Source organism: Camelina sativa, chromosome 11 (assembly GCF_030686135.1).
Source record: "Camelina sativa cultivar CO46 ecotype springtype chromosome 11, ASM3068613v1".
Classification (NCBI taxonomy): Eukaryota; Viridiplantae; Streptophyta; class Magnoliopsida; order Brassicales; family Brassicaceae; genus Camelina; species Camelina sativa.
In genome coordinates, this window is record NC_141890.1 from 46,086,230 (window position 1) to 46,110,310 (window position 24,081).

A 24,081-nucleotide genomic window follows, 5' to 3' on the forward strand; every position below is an offset into this window, starting at 1 on the left:
CTCACATGCTTGCTGGGATACATTTACTTTACACTTAATGTTTTTATTTATTTATTTAAATTAATGTCTGTATTCGGAAATTATGGCTTTTGCACATTTTAAATTTAGCAAAATTTGAAAAACATGCTTTTTTAGAGATTGGTAAGATAAAAGAAACAAAAAAAAGAGAATCACAGCTGAAAATAAAAAAAATGGTTGAAATTGCATGAGTAAAAAAACCAAAGTATAACCTCTTCTACATGACCAGCAACTAAATTGCATGAGTTAGACAACATATATACATAACACAAGAGCTTCCTTACATGGTCCAAAACAGCAGCGTTTTACCAGTCTTTGAGCAGTTCTCCGGCAACATCCCGGTAGCTAACTTTCTTTTTCTTCACAGGAGGAGGAACTGTGTCTGCCTCTGCGTCTGCGTTCACAGAAGTATCATCAGTCTCGGCGCCGAGTTTCCTTTTTTCCGAAGACTCACAATCATAAGATACATTAGCGTTTCTATTTTCCCCAGTGATTCGGTTTGATGTCTCTGTGTTTTTCTGACTGAGGCTCGGGATCATGTTCATTAACATAGCTTGTAGTGGATCCTCATGGATTTGTAACTTCTCTTTCATACCCATCTCGGTCTTTGCATTTCTAGAATCTTCTGAGGCCTCTTTAACTGCTACTGTGTTCGCTTTATGCAGTGATTCTGTGTGCATTGCTATGTTAGGCTCTCGAGGTTCTTCGTTTTCCACTGATCTACCAGCTGCAAAACTCTCTTCTGCATCTGCTGACACATTGTCTATGTCATCAAAACCATCATTTTCCTCAGACTCATCTCCTCCAATCTTCGAAGCCTTCTTGCCTCTTCGTGATCTCTGTACTCTTTGAGTTTGTGCCACACGAGACTTTCCTCTCTTTGCAGATTCTCCTCTGCTAGAGTTTCTCTGAGCCCCACCGAACGAATCAGTCTCTTCTGCTATATCACTGAGTCGTGGTGAAACTTTTTCTTCAGAAGCATCACTCTCCTCTTTTTCGTCCCCGCCTATCTTAGAAGGCTGCTTGCCTCTGCGTCTCTGTACTCGATGCGTTGAGTTTGTAGAAGACCTTCCCATTTTAACAGCTCGAGTCCATGACCGTCCTCTTGAACTTCTAATTTCCATCTTAGAGGAAGCTGGCTCTTCGATTTGAGCACTACCACAGGAAGCTACTTCCGTTATATCATGTTCAGATTTACTGAAGCAAACAGAAATGAAATCATTATATAGATGAGAGACTAAGTTTTATATCATTTGTAGATAAGAACTCATAAAATATGTTGACTCACTCTGATTCTTCAGTATCAGACTCTTCCATATACTTAGGCCTCAGAGTGTAGACGTCCTCGCAAAGTTTTTGCTCTCTTTGCAAGCTGTCTTCTAACCAGTGAGAGTTAACAACGTGTAGCCTTCTCTTCAACAGAAGGCGCTTCTCCACTTCGCTGAAACTATTACAGAGAGAGCAGATAACAAAGTCTTAATCCTAATTATATAATGTGGTACGAAGCTCATAATCAGAAACAAAGAATTTGAATTACCTTTTTGAAACTGAAGTAAAATCCAAAGAGTCTTCTGTTATAGCAAGGACTACAAGGTGCGACGCATTAGCAAGATTATTGCTAACTTTACCACCACCCATTAAGACTTCAAGCGCTAATTTCTTAGCCATAATTGCCAACAGAGCTTCCTCTTCAGTGCTCCTTCAAGTAAAAAATGATATATTGAGGATGATGAGTATTGCTTTAGGTAACTGTCATGTTTAACATAAGAAGAAAACAAGAGGGGGTTTACAATGTTTCACTATACGGTAAAAGTAAACACAGCAGCCAAAGAGGCAGGACCATCTTTTCTCTGGACATAACTTTTTCTTGTAGTATTCAATGGATTTTAAGTCATCGGATTGCTTGGCATTGCTTAAGACCTGAAAGCGAAAAAAGGGATTGAAACCCGACTGTATGATTTCAGTTAAACGGTATCAAGTAGTATAATACTTTCCAAGGGACTTACTGAACATACATACCTGTTTGAGACCTTCAAGGTCTAAATCCCAGTAATAAGAATCCGAGAATTCATCAATGTCATCCTGTAATTTTGTCCTTGAAGCCTCAGTGAGGTGGAGGAAGTACCTTTAAAAAGGCCGCAAGCGGTTTTTGTTAGACACAACATTAAAGCACGAAACCCTAAAGGATCGATACCATAAGAAAATGTTTCTAGGACTCACTTTGGCTGCAAAGGAAGCATCTTATTTCGTGAACAACAATCTAAGATCCATGAAAAGTGGATGACATCTCGCTGACGCTTTGCTGCCTGATACTTTATTCCTGAAATAGTTCTTAAATTGTTTTGAGAAGCACCTCATGCGTACAAAGGGTTAGGTAAAAAATGTAAAGAGTAAAAAAGTGGCATACCACTGCTTTCCGCTGCAATGCAATGAGTCACTGAGTTGTTTAAGTTCATTGAGAACTTTCCTCCATTCTCAACTACCATTTTGTGAAATGTATCAACAGAATAGGACCGAGGCACATTAACAAAATCTGTAAGATTTGTCAAGGAGATACAAAAAAAGAGTAGTATGGAAATTTTCTCAAAGTTTGCAAGTTCAGGTAGTTTCAGAACTTATCCATGTAAAAAGGTGTCTAATACTAATAGAGGAAGCCAGCTGAAAATGCAATCAGTAAGAAAACGGTACCCAGGTGAGAATGAAGCAGAGAGAAGAAACTTCATTTTGAAACATGTCAAAAGGATACAAAATATCATATTTGAGAAGATTGAGGTCTTGCCCTTGATATCCGATACATCAGTTTGAATAAACTGAGAAGGGACAAGCGACACATTCTTTTTCTCTCTCTTGGAGGATTTATTGACTTTTGGATTGTCATGTGTGCTTTCAGATTCCTTCTGTTTCTGTGTGGTGCCGTTACTCGAATTCACCAATTCCACAAAAGCTGCAAAGTCAACATCAGTCAGACATATAAAGAGCAAGCAAATCAGTTATTTTAACTTTCATGATAATGAGAACACTGGATAATGTCTTTGGGTCTTTTACTCACCCTGCACATCGAGACATTCATGCCAAGGCTTGTCATATCTTACTTTATCAATACGAGGAAACCTCAGACTGTAAGGTGCAACAAACACCTACATAAAATAGAGCATGTGCATTATAAGCAACAAATCTGCATTGCAAGATACCAAATTAAATTAAAAACAAATATTAGAGGTCACTAGCTAGTCTTCACATTCTCACATCTTATGGACATACCTCAGACCTTATTGTCCTGATATCACTAGTGATTGAAAGTACTATTGATCTGCAACAAGGGAAGAGAAAAAAGATATGAGCACAGAAAATAGTATTCAACGATCCAAATTCTTCTTCTTCAGTTGAGGAAAAAGAGATGATTGACAGAAAACTGACTTCTCTGGGCTCTCAATCCAAACATCTGGTCTCTCTTTTGAGTGGTTTGTGACCTGGTAGAAGCTTGGTGGAGCCTTCTTTGGGTGTTCATTTTTTCTGAAACACAAATAAAATATGTGAGAACAATTAAAGTAAGATGCAGTGTGTTTATATTGTCAATATATTATTATACCCAAAACCCTTCTAGTTTTGATGTATGCATTAGCTGTTTCTCGTGAGTCATATCATAGTGGAGCATCTGTATTATATCCTTTTCTCCTTAACCTTGACTGATCTCATATAGTTTAATATTTTTTTGTTTAAATGAGATAAGAAAGCCAGTGAACTGATCCTTCTCTCACCTGAAATAAGGCTTCAGTTTGCTTACAACAGTGTTAAGTTCTTCATCAGAAAGTCCAGTGCCAACTCTACAAAAGGACATAAATCTGGAAAACGAGAATAGCTTATCATTCATAGTTAGACCTGAAATGTCTGGGCAAACAACTAAAAGTTCTGATGTCACGTAGCTTTAAAGTCTGCTGGCCCCATGTTCTGTCAAGACTGTTTCAGTAGTTTCTATAGATAATCTGAATTCATATTCTATGAGAAAATGTGAAACCATAGAAATACTTACCGCCTAGGATACACATTTGCCTCCGCCCGGTCAGCCAAGCCGACGAGAAACTGTGCTACCTCCCCTCCACGGCGTCCGGAGCCATAGTATCCTCCTGGTAAAGACGTAACAAATCCTCAATAAGATCCAATGAAAAGGACACCAATTTTGAACAACGGAAAAGTAACAGCCTATCGAGTACAGACCTATTATAAGAACATCAAGGTCAGAACCAGCTCGGATATATTCAGGCTTCAACTTCAACCACTTGCCACTACGATCTCCAGGTTCCCATTTTGATTCCAGGTCTTTAAGCACAATTCCTTCATCTCTGAGGACAAAGAAGAAACTGGATCAGAAACTAAAACACACATCTGCGAAGAAAATCATATTAAAGACTCTGTACTAGAGGGTCGATTAAGCAAGTATCAGTGTTCCTATACGGCCAAGAAGGTACCATTCAAACGTTTTGCACCATTCATGAATAGGGGAGAGAGAAATTTTGGCTGGATTTAGAATAAGAATAATAAACCTGTTTTCAACTGTTTCTTTGAAAAATCGCTCAACATCAGCAGCAGCATGGACAACAATAGACCAACTAGGTTCCCCTGCAAAAAAAAAATTGTTCACATATCCATTTAAAGGTCCTAATGGTATCAGGAGAAATTAAATAGTTGTATGAAAGATTTAACAGACTCATAATGATGCACAAGTCTAAAAACATAGCACTCTTCAAGAAAATGAGAAAAAATCATCATTGATTTAACTCTGTCGCACTTGTCAACATTCCTGAGTCTACTAGAATTTTAGTAGTCCTTACCTGAAGGGCGGTGAACATTGAGGCCACCTTCAGGTACTAAAACTTCTAGACGACCTTTTAAAGGCCTGACCACTTTTTTCAGCAGTTCATGCCGTTCCTTCAAACTCTGGTGGATGACGCTAGTATCGCCAACATAAAGAACATCAAAGGCAACATCTAGTACAAGGTCAAGGAAAAGAATATCTCTAAAGTCGTTTTGTCGTGACATTCTGAAGTCGGGGCATTAACTTCTCCTGGTAAGGATACAACACAACTGCATTGATAGATAAATAGAACATCAGAGTTTGTAGTCAGATCCTCAAACAGTTCACTCGCAACATAAAGCAAACAACAAAAGTAAACAAGTGGGATTTCGCATATGAACCTGTCTATGGCTGTCAAGACCTTCCCTTGCTGCCTTGGCTGTGAAAAAGAGTAATAGAAGGATCAAATCTACTGCAAGCAAGACTAAGCTTTTTAACATAAGGATATTGATTAGACTCCAAACCTATTTCCTGATTCGAACCAAACTCAGCAAACCGATTCAGAGATGTATCCCAGACCAACATTTCCCCATCAAGGATGCACCTAAATGGCAATAAAAAGAAAATAAAAGATCGTATATCTCATAATTTCAAGCTTGTAAAAACCTTCCAGAGCCTAAATAAACAGCAACTGTGTTCTTACTTGTCCACCAATATATTTTGTACAATAAGATCCGACATGGCATGCACGTATTCAGAATGGTCAAGGAAGTTCCTGCACCATCACTAAATAAAGTAAAGTGCAAATTCCCTATCTGTCAAAACACTAAGAAACCGGTAGAGAACTTGAAACACTAAGTCACAAAATAGTCATGAACTATGCCATATGCAAATAAGATCTTTTATCAAAACATTTATAACAGGGTAGACGAAAGAGATGTGGAATCACCTAGAGTAATAGTGTATCTCAGTCCCATTTTTGTGTATTTGTATGCGATCCCCATCAAATTTGCATTCAGCAACTACATCTTTCCCATGTAGCTATGTCAAGGAAATAAGAAAACTCTATGCATTGGTTAAAGAAATAAAACACCAATACAACCACATTAACAAACAAACAATATACTGTACAGTGATAGAATTTACCTTCTTCCAAGCAGCATTTACATCACTGATACGCATAGCTAACTGAGGTCGTACGGCTTTTCCTACCTCTATATCCTACAATGTAACAAACAACCAAGCGACCACGTTAGAGAAAGTCATCACATTGAGCGCCATGAGTGAGAAATCTAAACATAATCAAAGAATGAGCAGAAGATACATGAGGAAAGACATACTTTGGCAAGAGTTGAAATAAAACAGTATACAAGTAAGTAAGTAATCACAACAATCATAAAACTGACAGACTATTATAAAACCTGGCGCTTGTGCCGTTGGTGTCGATCCCTCAACTTTTCACAAACTAGTTTCAAGTCACACGTAACATTAAACAAGTCCTCAGCATCTGGATGGAACTCCTGAAATATGCTCCTCTCGCTCATTCCCAGTTTCAAATCTGTAAAAGCATTCCCCAACAAAATCAAAATTTTCTAATTGATTCTCAATAAATAAATAAAAAGATGGAAACTTTATGTAAAGAAAGCTCAAAAGTTCATACCTTTTAAAATTATCCTAATGACCCACTTCATCTCCTGAGCATTTGTCTTCTGAATCAGAGTAGAAAGAACAGAAGTTTTCTCACCTCTGTGTTGCATAGAATCCCAAACCAAAACAAGATAAGAGATTGTGAATAGAAACAACTGATTCTTCTAGGATCAGAGAAAGCACCTGTTCTCACTTGTAGCCAAACGATCAAGCAAATCATTCAATTCCTTAATAGTCAAACCACCCGAAGTCATTCCTTGTCTACGTTGCAATACCTATCATCACATCAAAATGTTTCAAAAACCCTAAAAATCCCCAAAAACCCATAAAACTAGAAGAACTCATTCCTAACCTCAGCGGCAATTAAGGAAAAGTTTCCAGCATTGACACCAGCTTTAGCGGTTCCTCCTTTACGCCAATTGAGGAGACGAACAGCGTCAGGAGCGTCGCGAGAGATGCCAAGCGCGTCGATCAGACACGTGGCGAGCACTGACTCCTTGAGACCGTAGCTACCTCGTTCCCTATCAAGCGACGGGATGATGAGCCTTACGGCGACGAAGTAGTCTGAGGGTTTGCAGTAAGTGTCGAGAAACTTGCGGAACTTGGAGCGTTTCTGAGATGAGGTTTTGCTTTTTTGGATCCAGTTGAAGAGAGATACTAGAACGCTGAATTTGATCTCCTCCGTCATCTTACCTCGCCGGGAATTTTTGGATACCTGATGAGACAACGGTTGATTAGGGTCAAAAGATGGTCGGGGAATCAGTGAGCAGCGTCGCGTATTGCTTGTCGGAGAAGAAAGTCGCGTTTTTGGAAAAAGTCACACGGCCGGTTGGGTTGGCCTCTCGTCTTCTCTGTTCTCGTCTTCTCGTTATTCTGAATTTACACATTTGCCCTAAAACTTACTTAATTGATCAATTCAGTCCAGTGTATACTATCACTTGGCAAAAACTGTATAAATTCTAAATACAAACGAACCAGGTTTTATAAGTTGTTAACAGTGGTTGGTTGACAAAAACAATATTTTTTTACAAGATTGCGAAAACAATCCTCATACAATTTGCTGTGTTAATTAGTATGACAACTTTGATATCATATCACAAGTTACAAAGTTACAACAAGTCCCAAAAGCAATTTGAACATGAGATGAGGTTTATATTGGGATATCAAATGAAAGCTTAAGAACTAGAGCTTTTGAAATTGATGATAAGCAAACAGTTCTTCTAACCCAAGCTTCATTACCAAGGTTGAATTCGCCTCTTTACCATCATCTGTCTCAATCCATGTTTCAGAATGTTGATCCGTTGAAACCAAAGAAGGGTCGCTGCAAAAAAACAAAATCCAAGAATATAACTAAGTTTCTAATCATTCATCTAGTTATATAAGACATCTTTTGACATTGAGAAGTTCAGAACACTGTGCTTTCTCATCAAAGTGACATGATTTATAAACTTGATGCAAAAATGAGACTTACCGGGGAATCATAGAATTTGATATAAAAGCGGGAGCTATCTATAGAGAGCTTAATTTGGAGAATCTCAGATATCGTCTCGCTAAGCTTCCCGTTAACGCCTGGTCCTAATCCCCCAATAGATATCAATTCTCCATACGCAGCGGGTTCCTCGGTACCAGCAAAGGCAATGGGCACTCCACTATTAAGCAGTATCATCACATACTGAAAACAAAAAAACACAGACGTTGTATAAGTACTGAACAGCCAAAAATAACAGATGATTAAAACGCGTATCTCACAAGTTAATAACTCCACAACACAATCAAGCTTAAGAAGAATCATTTAGAGGACTTTCATCAAACACCTTGTGTGCATATATATACCAACAACATCATGAATCCAATCAAAAACTGAAAATTTGCATTCTACTCTGATTTCAGATAATCAAAACTCTAATAAGTAATTAAAAAAGGTAACAAATGTTTAAACCCAGTCATGAATATCGCGTAGAAATGGCGGAAACAGAGGAGGAGGAGTAGAGTTTATGTACGGACGGATTCAGGTTTGCCGATGATCTTAGCGACGGCCTTAGTAGCGTCCTTGAGAACGTCGGAGCAAGTGACGGCGTCGACTGGTATGTTTGTGAAGAGATTCAAAGTGGGCATCTTCTTGTTTCTTTGTCGTCTCCTTTTTCCGACAAATCAAAACCAAGTGGCTTTCAGATATGGAAGTTGAGATAACGGTAAGAGAGCATATAATGGTAAACGAGTTTTCAATTTTTCATCAAACCAAAAACTATACCAACCGATGTCTAAAGTAATCAAACCGGAATCTCATGGGCTTGTAATTCGGCCCACCAATAAGTTATTTGGTGTATATATATATATATGTCGAAAAGTAACCATCGAAGATTGACAAAAAGTACAGTCAAGTTTTTTTTTCTCTCTCTTAGAATTTGGACGGGGACCAATAGAGTTGTGTCTTTTTTTTTTTTTTTTTTTTTTTTTGGAATCAGCATGGAGAATTATGCAATGGCATAGCATAACTCTTTCAACTTTTGCCTTTCCATGCTTATGATAAGCTTTTAACCTTTTTTTTTTATATATATTTTGGATCGGAGTAATGGACAAAAGAATAAGTAACTATATGTCTACATTGATATTTTCAGTAAATTTCTTAAAACTTGAGTAGCCATTTGCTTTATTATATTATATGATGATTTGTTTGATTTGTGTCTTTGTTTCATATTTCATGTGTTTTGCAACCTAAGACATTAATTACTCCTTATTATACATTCACTATTATAATTTGTATTGTGATTTTTCTGCATATATATTAAAATATGTCTCTTGTTACTTTTACATTTTGAGTACTAAATTTCAATCCAACTGTGATCTTTCGGACTGTCTATATTCTCTCTAGTTAGGTAGATGTCAGTTTGTCTGTTTTCCTTCTTTGGATCCCAAAAGGTTTCAAAAGTTTATCATAAGCATGGAAGGCAAGATATATGAAAAGAAAGAGTAATGCTATTGCATTATTACCCATGCTGGTTAATATATATATATATATATATATATATATATAGAATTCCAAATTTAGGGCAAGACATAGTTTTAATGGTCCCCTCCAATGTGCAAGAGAAGAAAGAGTTCACTTGTTGTTTGTAACTATTTGGGTTACTCTTGATGAGCCATAAGCCAATTTGATAGAAATTTATATGTTCACATTTCCAGATCTGCCTAGTCTCATGCATATTTTTGGATTTTTCTTAGCATTATAAGTGTTTTCATTTTAGTTTGATGTTATAGTTTATTGATTTAGTTACTTTTCAATTCTTATTACTACATGCATATATACATAACAAACTTGTATCTTTTTTTTTTGAATATAATGTTAAATTAGATTCAATACAACTAGTGCATCGTATATTTGATTACAGAAGCTAATAATTTAGATAGAAAAAGAAAATGAGCCACTAATCACCGCCTAGTGCTCAACCATAGTAGTAATGCCTCGTCATACCGTCGATCACCCATCTGTTGAAGAGCTAAGAGTTGATTTCGAATTTGTTGTTCTATGCGCTTAACTAGATGGCCTGCAGTTGTAGAGGGGTCTTCATGTCGTCTTCTATTGCGTTCCCACCACAGAGAATGAACAACAATCTGAAAAGTATATTGGATGAGGTAGCCTTGAAGTCTATTTTGCCGATTTTCTGAGGTGAGGTGAAGGATTGTTTGCCAGTCTGTTGAATATTGATCCTGGAATACGCGTTGAGCAATAACTGCCCACACTCTAGAAGAATAGCTGCAAGAGAAAAACAGGTGATCCCTAGTCTCCAGACAGCTCGTACACAGAACACAAGTGCCTGAGTTTTCCCTGTTCCACCTTATCATTTTGTCACCCGTGGATAAACGGTCTTGAATCGCCAACCATAAGCAGAATGCATATTTAGGGACCGCATGCGTGAACCACACACTTTTGTGCCACGGTACTGGGCTAGAAGAAGGACGGATGTGATTCCAAGTGTCGGTAGTAGAGAACTTCGGTCTATAGATATCAATCTTCCCTCGCCACAAGACAAGATCCGACTGTTCTCTGCGAGACTGATGTATCATGTCTAATGTACGCCACAAGACAAGATCCGACTGTTCTCTGCGAGACTGATGTATCATGTCTAATGTACATATATATATGATCCAACTCGCAATGTTAAATGTTTGTTTTTCATGTTGTTATAAGCGATTAAATGTACATACATGCATATTCATCATTAGATTCATATATGTCTCGAGATTAGCGGCATTAGCGCCTCTATGTGCTCTTACATGAACAGTAAACTTGATTGCAAAAATCAGAATATAATAATGGTATATATGTTTGAAGGATGAGAATAATGAATATACGCTTAAAGATTATAACGATATCTAGTACTATGTCCATCAGATATCATGATATCCAAATGACTGAATGAGTGGTTAAATATGGGTTTCATAAGATGATCGTATATGTTTTCTCTCCCCTTCAACCGAGTCGGTTTTGTTTTTTTTTTTTTGTCTACAAAATCAATTTAATTTTCGTGTATCTTATATGATATCTCGTGTGGTTAATGTTAACTTATAGTGTAAGAACAAAAGATTATAAGACCCACTAGATGTGGCCGAAATAACTACATGGTAAGATAATTGTAAACAAGTTGTCTACAGTGTCCATATGAAATAGCTTTGAAATTTAAAGGACAATCAGAATTATGACATTCGAGGGTTTTAAATAAGCCGCATCCTTTCTAATTACGTGTAAAATCATTGAACTGTGAATTATATAATAAGCATTGAAAACGACAGTCAAAGATATATACTTGAATATCAATTTCTCTTTTATTTCAACAATTTCTTAATAAAATGTCACTTCTTTACATTTATATTTTTTTACAATCTTTTAAAATCCACATAAAGCACAAACTCAAATACGTACGTCTCACAAATCAAAAGATTTAAAACTTTTTTATAAAATTACCAAAGCAAAATAGATTGAACAGTCTACTCTCTACCTAGTGTCCTTGAAGTTAGTATCCGGGTATAAAGTACTTCAATCAGACATATGCTGCAACGATCGAAATTATTAATGTACTTCTATCCACCAAACTTTTATGGGAAAAAGGGTAAGGATTAGTAAGAAAATGGAAGCGAGGTCACATGTTGTCACAAGAATAACATAAGAACAAAACTTACTTTGGAGCAGTGCCATAACAAGATTTATCCTGTTTTTTTTTTTTTTTTTTCTTGAGGTTCAAATTCTCTCCAGCACACCTTCCTTTAGATAAGAAAAATTCTCTACACTTCAGTTTTCTATAAAGATTTTTTTTTTTGTTTGTCAACCGACTTTTCTTATTAAAAAAATAACTTGGTTTTAAGCTCTCTTTTTAAATCATATTCTCCCATTTGATAATGATGCACTTGATGTAACAAAAGATTTTTTTTTAATGAATAAATTTTACATTTAATATATCATGGTTGTTAGGTATTTTTAGCTATGATATAAGTCTTAGTTATAGAGTCTTTTTGGTATTTTTAGAATCTTTTAAGTCTTTATAAGATTTAGCATGAATGGGAGCATAATAAAGCTAAATAGGAGGATTTGGAGCACATTCAAGCATTAAAGCTAAGCTGTGAAGTTGGGAGACAAGTTCAGAGACTTGCATTGGTTGATGCAAGTGATGGTGTCGATCGATGCATCATACAGCAAAAAGAATCAGAAGTTTTCTCACAAGTTTTGAAGATTACAAAGTTGCCCCAAAATCTTCCATATTTGCGTTATTAGTCCCTGGACGTTTTTAGGAATATAAATAGGATTTTTGGGTCATCGTTTTAGACCTAAGTTATTTTCAAGTTTTATTTTCTGCCACCTTTTGAAAGAGAGACCTTGAGAGCTTTTTGGGAAAGACAAGAACTCAGCCCTGTTGAGAGAAGCTTTTCTAAACTCTTTTGTTTTTCTTTTTTGAATTTAATGATATCTATTTTATCCATGTTTTTTGTTTCATTAATCATGTCTGAGTAGATCTATTGTTAGGTTCAGGGTTTTTCATAGGGTTTTTTATGATTATTTAGATCTGTTATTTTTAGGATTCTTTATCTTACTAGATCTTCATCTTAGGTTGTTCTTCATATTAATTCTTGATTGATCACCTAGAATTAATACCTAGGAAAATAATTTGATATGAGAATATAATTGATTTTCCTGATAAAACCTTTTGATGAACAAAATTACTTTCTACAAAGAGATTTGATTTAGTGATTTTGTGAACAATCTAAACTTGTTTTTAAAGCTGATTTATTACCTAGAATTTTGCAAAGAGATTTGGATTTTCTAGTTTTAAATTTAGATAATATTTGCAATGAGAACTGATTTATTTTACAAAAGATTTTAGAGTTCTAGATTTGATCTTAATTGCTTGAATCCTAATTTATTGATTGATTTAAATATTTCATAAATTCCTGAGAATTTCCCTAGGCCTAGCGTTTATAATTCCTGAATTTACAACACTTTTTAATTTTGTTTCTGCATTGTTTTTAAATTAATATTTTGATTTAGCATAATTAAAAGATTAATAAGTCTATTGTGTGATTTAGAGTCTCTGTGAATTCGACCCCTAGAGTATTACAACTGCAAGACTGTTAGTACCATTAGGGTATTACAATTTGAGCATATCAACATTCATGAAAAAAGTTAAATTATTTATATATATATATATATATATATATATATTCAATTTTCTTTCTACTAATAAGTATGCATATGAACCATATTGAACTGAAATGATTCCAATTGCAGAATTACGTCTCTGGTTCGTAGAATTCAAAAATTGGTTTTCGTTGTCTACTAGCATTATCAATTGAAAATATATACTGGATCAGTGTATGATAAATGTTAAGCATATATATATGTATAGATAGATAATGAATATTTTCAGTTAAAGAAAAAAAAAGATAGTGGATATTATTTAATTATAGAAATTAGTACAGTAATTTGTAGATAAAAAGTCTAATAAAATCCAAAAATAAATATGCCTTATTAAATAAATTAGTATATTGATATTGTTCTTTGGTTTAAATCTTATAGTAAATTATAAGCTAATGAATGAAAAAATTGGGTTAATATATTTTATATTATTTTTTGTCATGTTTTGGCAGTAGATATTTTCATGGGCATATATATTTAACCATAATATGTCGATTTTTTTTTTCATCTGGATATTTATAGCCCCACTACTACAAGAAGTAAGGAGGAAACCAAGCAAGTATGAGAATACCAATTATATAATAATGAAATTTGTAACTTTTTTTTTTTGTCATTTTACCTTTGTTTCAAGACTCACTGCCAATAGACGAATTCTTTAAGGACAAACTGTATAAGTAAAACAGTGACATCAGATTTATATGAATTAGTATTAAATAAACTCGAACAAAAACTTGTCAATGGATAAAAAGTAGCAACTTCTAATGTTTTGTTTATAAGTAGTAGATATGAAAGTTACTTTTCTATATTGGATTTGTTTTGTCAAATACATGTAGTCACAATGTTTGAATTGCTCAAGCTCCAATTGCTACATTCTTAGACTTATTTTCTATGAGGTTTCTTGATGCAATTAAAAGACCATTTTTCAACAAAAAAAAAAAAAAAAAAAAAAAAAAACAAGATATATGTAGCTAAATAGAAAGAAAAGCTACTAATATCTAACCAAGAGTCATTGAACGTAATGAGGTAAACGTAGGTTTAGCTTTAGCCACAAATTACTTCAAATGATACCAAAAAGGTTCCAATCATTTTTTCTCTCGCACATACACAATCCACTAGACTAGCCCACCATTTTCTCTCACTACACTTTTGTTTTAAATTAAATAATTACAAAATTATTATTTAAATACTGGTAGTATATTGTAAGTACGACAATATTGTAAGCCATGCATGCTCCTAGTAATAATAATAAAGCCAATTAGCAATCTCTATTTAAATAACATTTGTATTATATATTACGGCCGTTACTTTGCTATTGTTTGTTTTGCAGAAAACGTATTAAAAAAAAAAGGTGTCAACCAGAACAAAAAAAAATAATGATTGTCATGTCTGTATATGTAAGTATATCCAAAAAAATTTCTGGCACAAATTATAGATAAGAAAGTATTAATTTATGCTAATACTTTTCCCCAAATATGCTTAATTAGTAAATTAGAAACAACAGTCTTTAATTAGTAAAAAGCAAATTACTAAAGTCGGGTTTGGAAGAACACGTGAAAACGTCTCTCCGACCAGAAGACCACAATCAGTTAACAGAGAAACAGCCACGTCATCTATGAAATCTAGTAGAGCCAATGATTAATTGCCACGTCGACGGATAAGGTGACATTTCCTCGTTTTCTCTTTAAGATCCCAAAAAGATTTTGCCAGGTTTGAATTGATAATGATGATGATGATGATGTGGTTTTTACATTTTCTTTAGGAAATAATAATCCAAAAGCAGAATCATATCTCTCTGCCATTGTTAACTTATTAGTCCCTAAACAGCCTGTACTAAACACTTCACAGTTTTACTTGGTTAATAAAAATTTACCATCATTACAAACCAGTAATAATAAAAACTTCAAAATTTCATTAAAAAATATAGAGATATTATAAATATCAACGAAATTTTCTGTCTAAAATCCCAATCAAACCTAAAGTCAAACCATATGTAACTTTATATATATCCTATTTAACTTTACTTATCCATAAGTTAAAAGAGCTCAAAATAAATATTTGCAAATGGTGAAATTCAGCTGTTGGTATCAAACTATCAACTAAGAGGATAAATCCTGAACCTCAACCTACATAACACTACCACATGATCGTTAAGCCACTTAATGTATTTAAATTTTGAGTAAATGACTAACTGTTTTATAATGTGGCAAGAAATATTTTTTTTTATGAATTGATAAACAAAAGATTTATCTCTATTTAGATTATGATTGATCACAGACATGTTATTTACTTATTTACCACTAGGTTAATGATCTGATATTTCAGAAACTTTTTATGTAATGTAACGAAAATGATAATTTGATTAATTGACTTCTATTAATGTTCGATCAACCAATTAATTTTAATTTTTTTTGGAGTAAATGTTATTTATTATGATAAAAAGGATAATTTGATAATCTGATGAGTTAATTCGCACAATGTTTGTCTCCATTCGAATTATGATTGATCGCCACTATATTACTTACCATTAAATCGATGATCCGATTAATAGATTTAAATTTTGAGTAAATTTTATTTAATATGACAAGAAAGTTTAATTTTGTTAAATTTATTCTGTAATATATTGTCTTCATTTGAATTATGACTGATCGCCACCATATTATCTACATTTACATTTAGATTAGTGAGCTTACTAATGTTTATTAATTTTAAATTCATATTATTTAATTTTATTCTGTAATATATTGTCTTCATTTGAATTACGACTGATCACCTCCATATTATCTACATTACATTTAGATTGGTGAGCTTACTAATGTTTATTAATTTCAAATTCATACTATTTAATACGACAAAAATATTATTAAATCAATACACGACAAATTATCTTCATACAAACTATGATTGATCGCCGCCATATTACCTATGTTTATATTTAGATCGATGAGCTGATTCATGTTTGTTAATTTTGAATAAATATTATTTAATATGACAAAACATTAATAAATTCATATACGACAAATTATCTTTATTCAAATTACGACTGATCGCCGCCATATTACCTATGTTTATATTTAGATCGATGAGTTGATTCATGTTTGTTGATTAGGAATAAATATTATCTAATACGACAAAAACATTAATAAATCAATAGACGACGAATTATCTTTATTCAAATGATGACTGATCGCTGCCAAATTAATTTTGTTTATTTTTAGATCGATGAGCTGACTAAATGTTTGTTGATTTTGAATAAATACTATTTAATACAACAAAAATATTAATAAATCAATACACGACAAATTATCTTCATTCAAATTATGATCGATCGCCGTTATGATCTTGTCTTTAATTTTTGGTTCAATAGTTGATTCTAATGATTATATTTTTCATATATTTGCCTTTTAATTTTTCAAATTATTTTTTTTCAATAGCCCTCAAACATTATTTATCAAGCGATTTTTTGCCTTCAAAATTTATAAATGATTTTGAAGTAGCTCTCAAAACATTATTTTGTCAAGTGTTTATTTTTTCTTGTGGTTAAATAAGTTCAACAGTATAACAAAAAGAAAAAAAAAGAGAGTGAAAGAATGTTTTTACCGTTTTACATTGATTTAAACACCAGTCATATAAGATAATATACAGCTTATCCAAGCGTTTCCAACACTAATTTTCCATATAAACCTTTCCTATAAAGGGCAAAAAACCCAAAAAAAAAAAAAAAAAAATCTTAATTCGTGGGAGTGACCATATCCATAAGAAGTAAGAAAATATCGTTTCAGTGTTTTCACAAAGTAATTTTATAATTAAGACAAAAGTGAAAAAAATCCACAAGTGGACCCCACACTTTCCAGAACTGGCGAGATTACGAGCTATCTTCTTGTCCGCTCGCTCCCTTCACTCATTCGTCTTCTTCTTCTTCCCACCACACTCTCTCTCTCTCTCTCTGTTTCTCCAAACCTTCTCGGTTGAACCGGAACCGAAACCACAAACGCTCCTCCTCTTCTTTGATTTCTCCAAAAAAAAAGTTAACCTTTCACTTAAAACCCTACTCCTTCTCCTCCCTCTCTTATATATCTCGTGACTCTTTCTTTCTCCTCCAATCTCTCTCTCTCTCTTCCTATTCCATAAACCAATTAGCTTCTCTCTGTAAAACTTCACTCGTTGGCCAATTCTCCTTTTGGTTTTCATTCAAAACAAAAAAAACTCAGATTCCAAATGGGTTTTGATTTTTTCTAGTATCTTTCTTTCTTAGCGATGATGAGATGAACATATTTGTAAGAAAGAATCTTCCTCTTTCTCTAAAGATTAAACCTTTTTTTTTCCCTTCAGTTTTGTATCTTCTCAGTGGGTTTTAAGGGTTTTATTAGTATAATCTTAAAACTAAACACAATTTTCCTAACCAAAAGCTTAATCTCATCACTCTCTCTCCCCACACTCACAAACAGTAAAAGTTCTTACAATCCACCAAAGTTTTGGTCTTTTTTATAAAAAAAAAAAAAAAAAAAAATCATATACTCCGATTTGTTTTCTGATTTTCTCCGGGGGAAAAAAAAAAATGACGGCTTGTATAAGCAGTGGCGGAGGAGGAGCAGCAGCGGCATACAGTTTCGAGTTAGAAAAAGTAAAGTCACCACCATCAAGCTCAACAACAACGACGAGAGCTACTTCACCATCATCAACAATCTCGGAATCATCAAACTCACCACTAGCAATCTCAACGAGGAAGCCAAGAACACAGAGGAAAAGACCAAACCAGACATACAACGAAGCAGCTGCTCTTCTCTCCTCTGCTTACCCAAACATCTTCTCCTCAAACTTGTCGACCTCTTCTAAGCAAAAAAAGACTTCCTCAAACTCTCATCACTTGTACGGTACAACAAATGTCAAATCACCACTCCTCAGTGACACCGACGACTCCTCTGATTTGCTTCTCCCTTACGAATCAATCGAAGAGCCTGATTTCCTGTTTCATCACCACCACCACCCGACGATTCAATCCAAGTCGGAGTTTTTCTCCTCCTCCGAGCTTAAAGAAGTCAACTCCGGCGGTGGTGGTAGTTACGTTTATCAGATCGAAAAACTCGATTTTTCCGACGAGTTCGATGCTGAATCGATCCTCGACGGAGAGATCGAAGAAGGGATCGATAGCATAATGGGGACTGTGGTGGAATCGAATTCGAATTTGGGGATTTACGAATCTAGGGTTCCGGCGAACAACCGTGGCGGTGGAAGAAGCTCTAATCGAATCGGAAAATTAGAACAACAGCTCATGATGATCAACTCATGGAACCGAAGCTCCTCCAACAACGGATTCAAACTACCGTTAGGTCTTGGCTTAAAAGGAGCTCTCAGAGAGAACCATGACCCAAACTTGTATAAATTTCATACCGTCGATTTCGAACAGATCTCGCCGCGGATCCAAACTGAAACCGCGATCGCAGTCGCAACCGTTGATGATGATGAGAAAAAGTCGATTGGAGGAGGAGAGAAGAGCAAGAAGACGACGACGAAGAAGAAGAAGAAGATGGCGGCGTTGGTAACGGAGTCGAAGAGCTCGTCGGCGGAGGAGACTATTACTACTACTACTACAACTACTGCGGAGGAGGAGACGACGAGGAGTTGTGAGAAGAGAACAACGACAGGTCCGTTGTTGAAGCTTGATTACGACGGCGTTTTGGAAGCTTGGTCTGATAAAACGTCGCCGTTTCCTGATGACATCCTTGGGACGGAAGCTGCTACTGGTATCGACGTCAATGTATGTACACTCTATTCTATAACTCTTCTTTTGTTAATCACGCCGTTAAAATTTCGATATTTTCTATGTTTTATTTTTATTTTTTAATTAATGGGTTAGTTTTGTCTGATACTATTAATTTAAATTATTACGTAACTTATATTTTGAGATTCTGTTCTTACTAGTTATATTCTGCCACGTGGCTCTTTGGGCGTGTGTTCAGTGCAATTAAGCTACTATATCATAGTTTTGAAGTAGTAGTAGTATCTGACAAGAATTTATTAAATTTTTTTTTTTTGTGGAAAGTTCTTAATGACTTTTTTCTTGTAACGTTTGTTTTATAAAAAGTAAAAACCCTTTGACTTTTGGTACATGGTCTTTTACTCTTTTTTTTTTTTTTTTCCTGATTTCATTCAATTAACTAAATTTTAAAAAGATGCTTTTTATTAGTCCAAGGAGAACTTTATAGACCTGTGCACGTGAATTTTCACGTAAAGGATAAATGAAAGAGGTTCGAAAATTTTCTTTTGTATATATCCACTTCGTAGAATTTTACTCTTTTTAGCATAAAGCAAACAACAATGCTAACTTGGGATTCATTTCCACTTTAGCCGTATCTATTTTAATAGAACTGTGCCTACAAGGTTAATTTACATATCAGACTATATGATTGATGATAATGACATTGATTGGGATTTTTTTTGTTACTGTTGATGTTAGAAGTGAACTGATGTGGTGTCTTTTGGAGCAGGCTAGATTAGCTCAGATTGATTTGTTTGGAGACAGTGGAATGCGAGAAGCAAGTGTTTTGAGGTACAAAGAGAAGCGTCGAACTCGTCTGTTTTCGAAGAAAATCCGATATCAAGTTCGCAAACTCAATGCTGATCAACGTCCTCGAATGAAGGTATCTCAACCATCTTAATTTGTGGTTAAAAAGACATGTAGGTTTTTTTTTACCATCCATTCGTATTTTTGTTTTAATTGTTCCTAAACTGGTTTTTGAAGATTACTTTAAAGTTCTAGTGTAGATGGAGTTTTTCTTTTTGAATAAAGATCAAATAAAGTTTTCTATTGGGTGTCTTTCATGAACCAAATCGAACAAGTAAAGGGAAACTACTAATTTGATTAAAACTGTTTAATATGAAAACTGTCATCTAAATGGAAGAAAAGGTTAATTGTGTACACTTCTAATGACAACAAACCAAGTAATAACGTTACATTGGGGTCAAGGGATATATATACACATTGGATTTTGATTAAGACAAGAACCTAATATTAATGTTTCACTTCTTTTTGTGGTTGGTGATGGGATGGGAACAGGGACGATTCGTGAGAAGGCCCAATGAGAGCACTCCAAGTGGACAAAGATAACAAGGATAAAAGAGCCTAAAGATTCAGAGTCCTTCTATCTATCTTTTCTCTTTTTCTAATGTTTATTCATTTTTAGTTTTTGTATTAAAAAATTTTGCACCCTCCTTTTTTTTGGTCTTAATTTTATGGTCCCCTTGGTTTATAATTTAGGTTTTAGTCCTTAAATAAGGATGTATATGAGGGAGATTTGCTGTAGAGAGTGGGGGATCAAAACAAATAAAAAAGCTTTTTGATATTAATAAAAACATAAATATCAAGGTTTTAATGACTGACTCATGAAGCAATGAATGTGGGAGAGGCTCAACAACAAAAAAAAGTTTCAGAGACAAGACATGGACTTTTTCACCAATCCCAATGGCTCAAACTATGTTAGCAGGGCCTTGTCCACCTGTTTGTTTCACTGCCCATTGCTTGTTTGAGTCATCAAAACCGGTGACAAATCATTGATACGTCCCAAAGATCTGTCGTTTCTCTTCTTTAACAATGAAAACATTATAATGAGAAAAACACATACTTCCCCTTTTCAAAGAGAAAAGCAGGAGATTGCAGAGAGTTGCGAAAATAGAACGCTCATCGCAAGAAATGTGTAAAGCTCATTGATCGTATATATAATACCAAGAAGATATCGTTTGTTATATACAGAGTTATTATATATATATATATATGCATGAAACAAGTGGAAACTTAAAATCAAACCAAATGATCCAATCAATTCAAGGGTAAATATTTTCAGGCCAATGTCCTTGTGGAGACACCTAGTTGCATTCCAACACGAACTAGTGTCTCTAAGGACCTACCACTGTTAACCAATAGATCCTCATCGATCCGGATCGAGTCATGCAACATGTGTTAAGTGAAAAAAATAAGTTTGATGAAGACTAAACCAAAAAAAAAATCCATCTGAACAAAACGTTGAAAATATGATGTGTTGATAAGGGAAGTCGATAAATTCTTTTTTAGAGAAGTCTGGTTAGTGAGGGTTTAAATAAAGAGACTTCTCACCCATATGAAGCTTGTCTATCAGTCAAGAACCCTCCGGTCATCACTTGATTACCCGTTCCTTCGTCAAAACAAAGAGTCATATGAATCATTGCGTTGAGCTTGTCAGAGAGTTGAGCCTCACCACACACCGGGCAATTATTTATTATTGGCTCCCTGTATCAGAGAATTCAAGTTACTAAGGATTTTAGGAGGTATACATTGAATTGTTATGAAAATATTATCTGAAAAAGTAGAAGTGAAAATCAAAGGGTCATTAATTACTTTTCTTGTTGAAGAGCAAGAAGTGCAGCCAACTCGTCAATGGTCACAACACCGTCACCATTCAGATCAGCAGCTCTGAATAACTCCTCTTTCTGGTAAATAAGTCAGTGAAATGTGAAAACATCAAGTCCACCTTCAGCAGAAATGCAGCAATCTATCATCTCGATCTGCTGAGCGGCATAGTTTAATATACTTGAAACTTTTCAAACACTAATGAGACAAAAACAAAAAAACTCATGCATCTACTAATGACATAGGTGTGACAAAGATGCTTTAAAGTCTAACCTTTTTAGCAGCTACTAAATTTCCAAAAGCCTTTATTAGACCAGAGAACTCCGAAAACGAGAGTTGTCCATCTTCATTGTAGTCCTGCACATTGTCAAAGAACTCCAACTATAAAAACTGTTTATTTCTGATACTCTACAAAATTTTGTTTAAGAGAAGCAAGAAACATTGAAGTGTGCCATAGAAAGAACATACCACTATGGACAAGATACGTTTTGCAAAGCGCTTCTCGCTTTCAACAGGATCCTGGAAAGATTCAGTAACCAAAACATCAGACACCATAGCTCTTTCATTTTCTCAAAGTTTTTTTTTCACTAGTAGTATATACCTCAATAGCGCATGAAAGGGAAATGGTGACTTTGGATGATGTTGGATCTAACAAGTCAAATGACTTAGAAGCCGACTCAGGTTCCTGTATCATGCCAAACAATGCGAAATTTCTCATCTATACTATATCATTCATGGCCTTGTAATATTTTACTACAAGCTCAATACATCAAGCAACAAAAAATTTTAATTACTGACCTGCACTACAAAATCGAATATATCAAGCTCACAATAACCGACGATTTTGTTCCTCGAGAGCTTATTGGTCTGCACCAAGAAAGGATGATCCTTTCAAATCAAAGAAGCAAATATCATGTAGCAAACTCAAAAAATCTGGATAATAGAGAAACCTCAAATACTGAAATCCTAACGAGACTTGGTCCATTTTTCTCCAAGAGAAGCTTCTTTTCCTATTTACAAAGAAACACAAACCGTATTTTTAGATTAGACAGAAGTGAAGAAACAGAACCAAAAGTAATCAAAAGACTTACAGAGTTCCAACTTGGCTTCTCTGTACTGCAAATTTAACAGAAACAGAACAATTATCAATACTCCTTGGAACTTTACGAGGGAAGAATTAGAAGAAGAAAAAATGAAAGCTAAGAATATATATATATATGTATATATGGCAGAGACTTACGTATCTGAGATCTCAGTTCTAAAAGTCTGTTCACCAAACGAAACACAAGCGAGCCACTTGTCCTTAAACTTTATATCCGCCTGCCAGAGAAACAAAAACTACACTTTTCACATCACTAAAACGTAAAACGTAAAAAAAATAAAAAACCTAAGATGAACGAAGGAAATCGTATTTCATACGCCAATGAGAGTGAGAAGGGCAATGCCGGAGAAATTTTCGGCGGATACAGCTTTTTGATTAACCACTCCGGCAGAGTTTCGAGAACAACGACTACGTAGATGACGACGGTGAGTGCGAAACTTTTGAAGCTTCTGTATTAGCCTTGACCTTCGCGATCCTTTAGCCTCCCTTGAGTTTCCGTTTCCCATACCTCTCTGTTTTTCTTTTCCTAACGCACCTGCTTTGATTAACGGATCGAAGATTGAGAGAGAGAGAGAGAGAGAGAGAGAGAGAGATTTATATGGCCAAAAATGTTACAAAATGTGACCGTCTCTTATATTTAATTTATATGCCATACTCTGTTTTTTTTTTTAATTCGGCTCTGTTTTTTTTTTGGGTTGGTTCAAAGATTCGGCTGTGGTTATATAAAAAAATAAAAAATTATAAAGATAGGAATACAAATCGGAATGTTTTTCAGTGGTCATATCTTCCACCTACGCTACAGAACGTTTTTGCAATTTTCTATACTAAATGAGCATATAAAGAAAATCTTTGATGATTTTGTTTTCTATGTAAAGTTGTTATAAGCATATAAAGAGTAAACTTAGGATGAACCTTTGGATCACTACGCATTGTCTACGTAGTGTTAACTTAGTGTTCAACACAATGAACTCTGCGACCGTATTTCAAATAACTCGATTTCAATTAATCAACACAGGCAATATTTATATACTTGTTGAGTTGTTGATATAAAAGCTCAAATTGAAGAATATTTTGAAAATGTTTATATTGATTGACCTCTTCTAAAATAGTCAGTCTTGGTGCTTCCTTTGTTGTAAAGCGTGTGATTAGGTAGAGTCTTGAATCTGATTCTATTCGTGGTTAAGGCTGTCCATTGTTGAGTGATTGATTCTCTATCAAACAAATTTTTTAAAAGAGATAGAGAGAAACGTTTTAAAATCATTGAATACATAAAATACTCAATTCAAGAAACGAGTAGTTTACTTACTTTACTAGCTAGCTTTGTTTTAGTCCTAGCTAGCTATTTGTATGCTTAAGCTCCTTTCAAGCTATAATACCTTAGAACAAAAAAAGGGAATAAGATCACGACTACTTCGAAACAAAGCATGTAATTAGAACAAGCACGGATCCATATGAGG

The 24,081-nt window shown here is 34.6% G+C and overlaps 5 protein-coding genes across 7 annotated transcripts; 1 reads left to right on the forward strand and 4 right to left on the reverse strand.

The window, feature by feature from the left end:
* Window positions 1–177: 177 nt before the first annotated feature.
* Window positions 178–7,358, reverse strand: LOC104726268 (DNA ligase 4). Its single transcript, XM_087474245.1, is given in 27 exon segments — window positions 178–1,215; window positions 1,307–1,465; window positions 1,556–1,717; window positions 1,809–1,827; window positions 1,830–1,938; window positions 2,038–2,143; window positions 2,239–2,338; window positions 2,426–2,551; window positions 2,765–2,962; window positions 3,068–3,155; window positions 3,280–3,328; window positions 3,436–3,531; window positions 3,777–3,860; window positions 4,049–4,142; window positions 4,234–4,358; window positions 4,560–4,635; window positions 4,848–5,003; window positions 5,094–5,100; window positions 5,212–5,249; window positions 5,335–5,414; window positions 5,514–5,585; window positions 5,760–5,851; window positions 5,957–6,031; window positions 6,232–6,368; window positions 6,471–6,556; window positions 6,641–6,732; window positions 6,810–7,358. Coding segments are annotated over 27 exon segments (3,654 nt in total). The 5' UTR covers window positions 7,146–7,358; the 3' UTR covers window positions 178–323.
* Window positions 7,359–7,462: 104 nt separating this feature from the next.
* LOC104726269 (uncharacterized) lies at window positions 7,463–8,757 on the reverse strand. Its single transcript, XM_010445091.3, has 3 exons — window positions 8,462–8,757; window positions 7,929–8,129; window positions 7,463–7,778 (listed from the first exon to the last, which is right to left on the reverse strand). The coding sequence occupies exons 1-3, from the start codon at window positions 8,570–8,572 to the stop codon at window positions 7,743–7,745; spliced, it is 348 nt and encodes a 115-aa protein (XP_010443393.1). The 5' UTR covers window positions 8,573–8,757; the 3' UTR covers window positions 7,463–7,742.
* A 1,129-nt stretch (window positions 8,758–9,886) lies between these two features.
* On the reverse strand, window positions 9,887–10,579 carry LOC147935495 (uncharacterized). The gene has a single exon (XM_087473032.1). The coding sequence runs from the start codon at window positions 10,577–10,579 to the stop codon at window positions 9,887–9,889; it is 693 nt and encodes a 230-aa protein (XP_087329158.1).
* Window positions 10,580–17,033: 6,454 nt separating this feature from the next.
* On the forward strand, window positions 17,034–20,512 carry LOC104726272 (protein CHLOROPLAST IMPORT APPARATUS 2). Of its 2 annotated transcripts, none has more exons than XM_019232912.2 (3): window positions 17,034–18,897; window positions 19,628–19,780; window positions 20,197–20,512. In XM_019232912.2, the coding sequence occupies exons 1-3, from the start codon at window positions 17,698–17,700 to the stop codon at window positions 20,245–20,247; spliced, it is 1,404 nt and encodes a 467-aa protein (XP_019088457.2). In that variant the 5' UTR covers window positions 17,034–17,697; the 3' UTR covers window positions 20,248–20,512. The 2 variants fall into 2 exon arrangements, 1 of the variants encoding a protein (XP_019088457.2); XR_015571929.1 differs by having other exon boundaries at window positions 17,045–18,897; window positions 19,600–19,780.
* Window positions 20,513–20,830: 318 nt separating this feature from the next.
* On the reverse strand, window positions 20,831–23,280 carry LOC104726271 (phosphatidylserine decarboxylase proenzyme 2-like). Of its 2 annotated transcripts, none has more exons than XR_015571930.1 (10): window positions 22,942–23,280; window positions 22,763–22,842; window positions 22,614–22,638; window positions 22,473–22,532; window positions 22,321–22,389; window positions 22,124–22,207; window positions 21,991–22,041; window positions 21,796–21,879; window positions 21,511–21,677; window positions 20,831–21,402 (listed from the first exon to the last, which is right to left on the reverse strand). XR_015571930.1 is itself a non-coding variant. In XM_087474246.1 (10 exons), the coding sequence occupies exons 1-10, from the start codon at window positions 23,128–23,130 to the stop codon at window positions 21,246–21,248; spliced, it is 891 nt and encodes a 296-aa protein (XP_087330372.1). In that variant the 5' UTR covers window positions 23,131–23,280; the 3' UTR covers window positions 20,831–21,245. The 2 variants fall into 2 exon arrangements, 1 of the variants encoding a protein (XP_087330372.1); XM_087474246.1 differs by having other exon boundaries at window positions 21,511–21,602.
* Window positions 23,281–24,081: the final 801 nt, after the last annotated feature.

Bases quoted from the DNA above. Each gene is read 5' to 3' on its own strand.
- LOC104726269 (XM_010445091.3), bottom strand. From the start codon at position 8,572: ATGCCCACTTTGAATCTCTTCACAAACATACCAGTCGACGCCGTCACT. The intron at 8,130-8,461 runs GTCCGTACATAA...TTTTGTTTTCAG, and splicing joins TCATCGGCAAACCTGAATCC to TATGTGATGATACTGCTTAA. The intron at 7,779-7,928 runs GTAAGTCTCATT...GTTTTTTTGCAG, and splicing joins TCAAATTCTATGATTCCCCG to CGACCCTTCTTTGGTTTCAA.
- LOC147935495 (XM_087473032.1), bottom strand. From the start codon at position 10,579: ATGATACATCAGTCTCGCAGAGAACAGTCGGATCTTGTCTTGTGGCGT.
- LOC104726272 (XM_019232912.2), top strand. From the start codon at position 17,698: ATGACGGCTTGTATAAGCAGTGGCGGAGGAGGAGCAGCAGCGGCATAC. The intron at 18,898-19,627 runs GTATGTACACTC...CTTTTGGAGCAG, and splicing joins CTACTGGTATCGACGTCAAT to GCTAGATTAGCTCAGATTGA. The intron at 19,781-20,196 runs GTATCTCAACCA...GGATGGGAACAG, and splicing joins ATCAACGTCCTCGAATGAAG to GGACGATTCGTGAGAAGGCC.
- LOC104726271 (XM_087474246.1), bottom strand. From the start codon at position 23,130: ATGGGAAACGGAAACTCAAGGGAGGCTAAAGGATCGCGAAGGTCAAGG. The intron at 22,843-22,941 runs GTATGAAATACG...TTTCTCTGGCAG, and splicing joins CCCTTCTCACTCTCATTGGC to GCGGATATAAAGTTTAAGGA. The intron at 22,639-22,762 runs GTAAGTCTCTGC...TTAAATTTGCAG, and splicing joins AGAACTGAGATCTCAGATAC to TACAGAGAAGCCAAGTTGGA.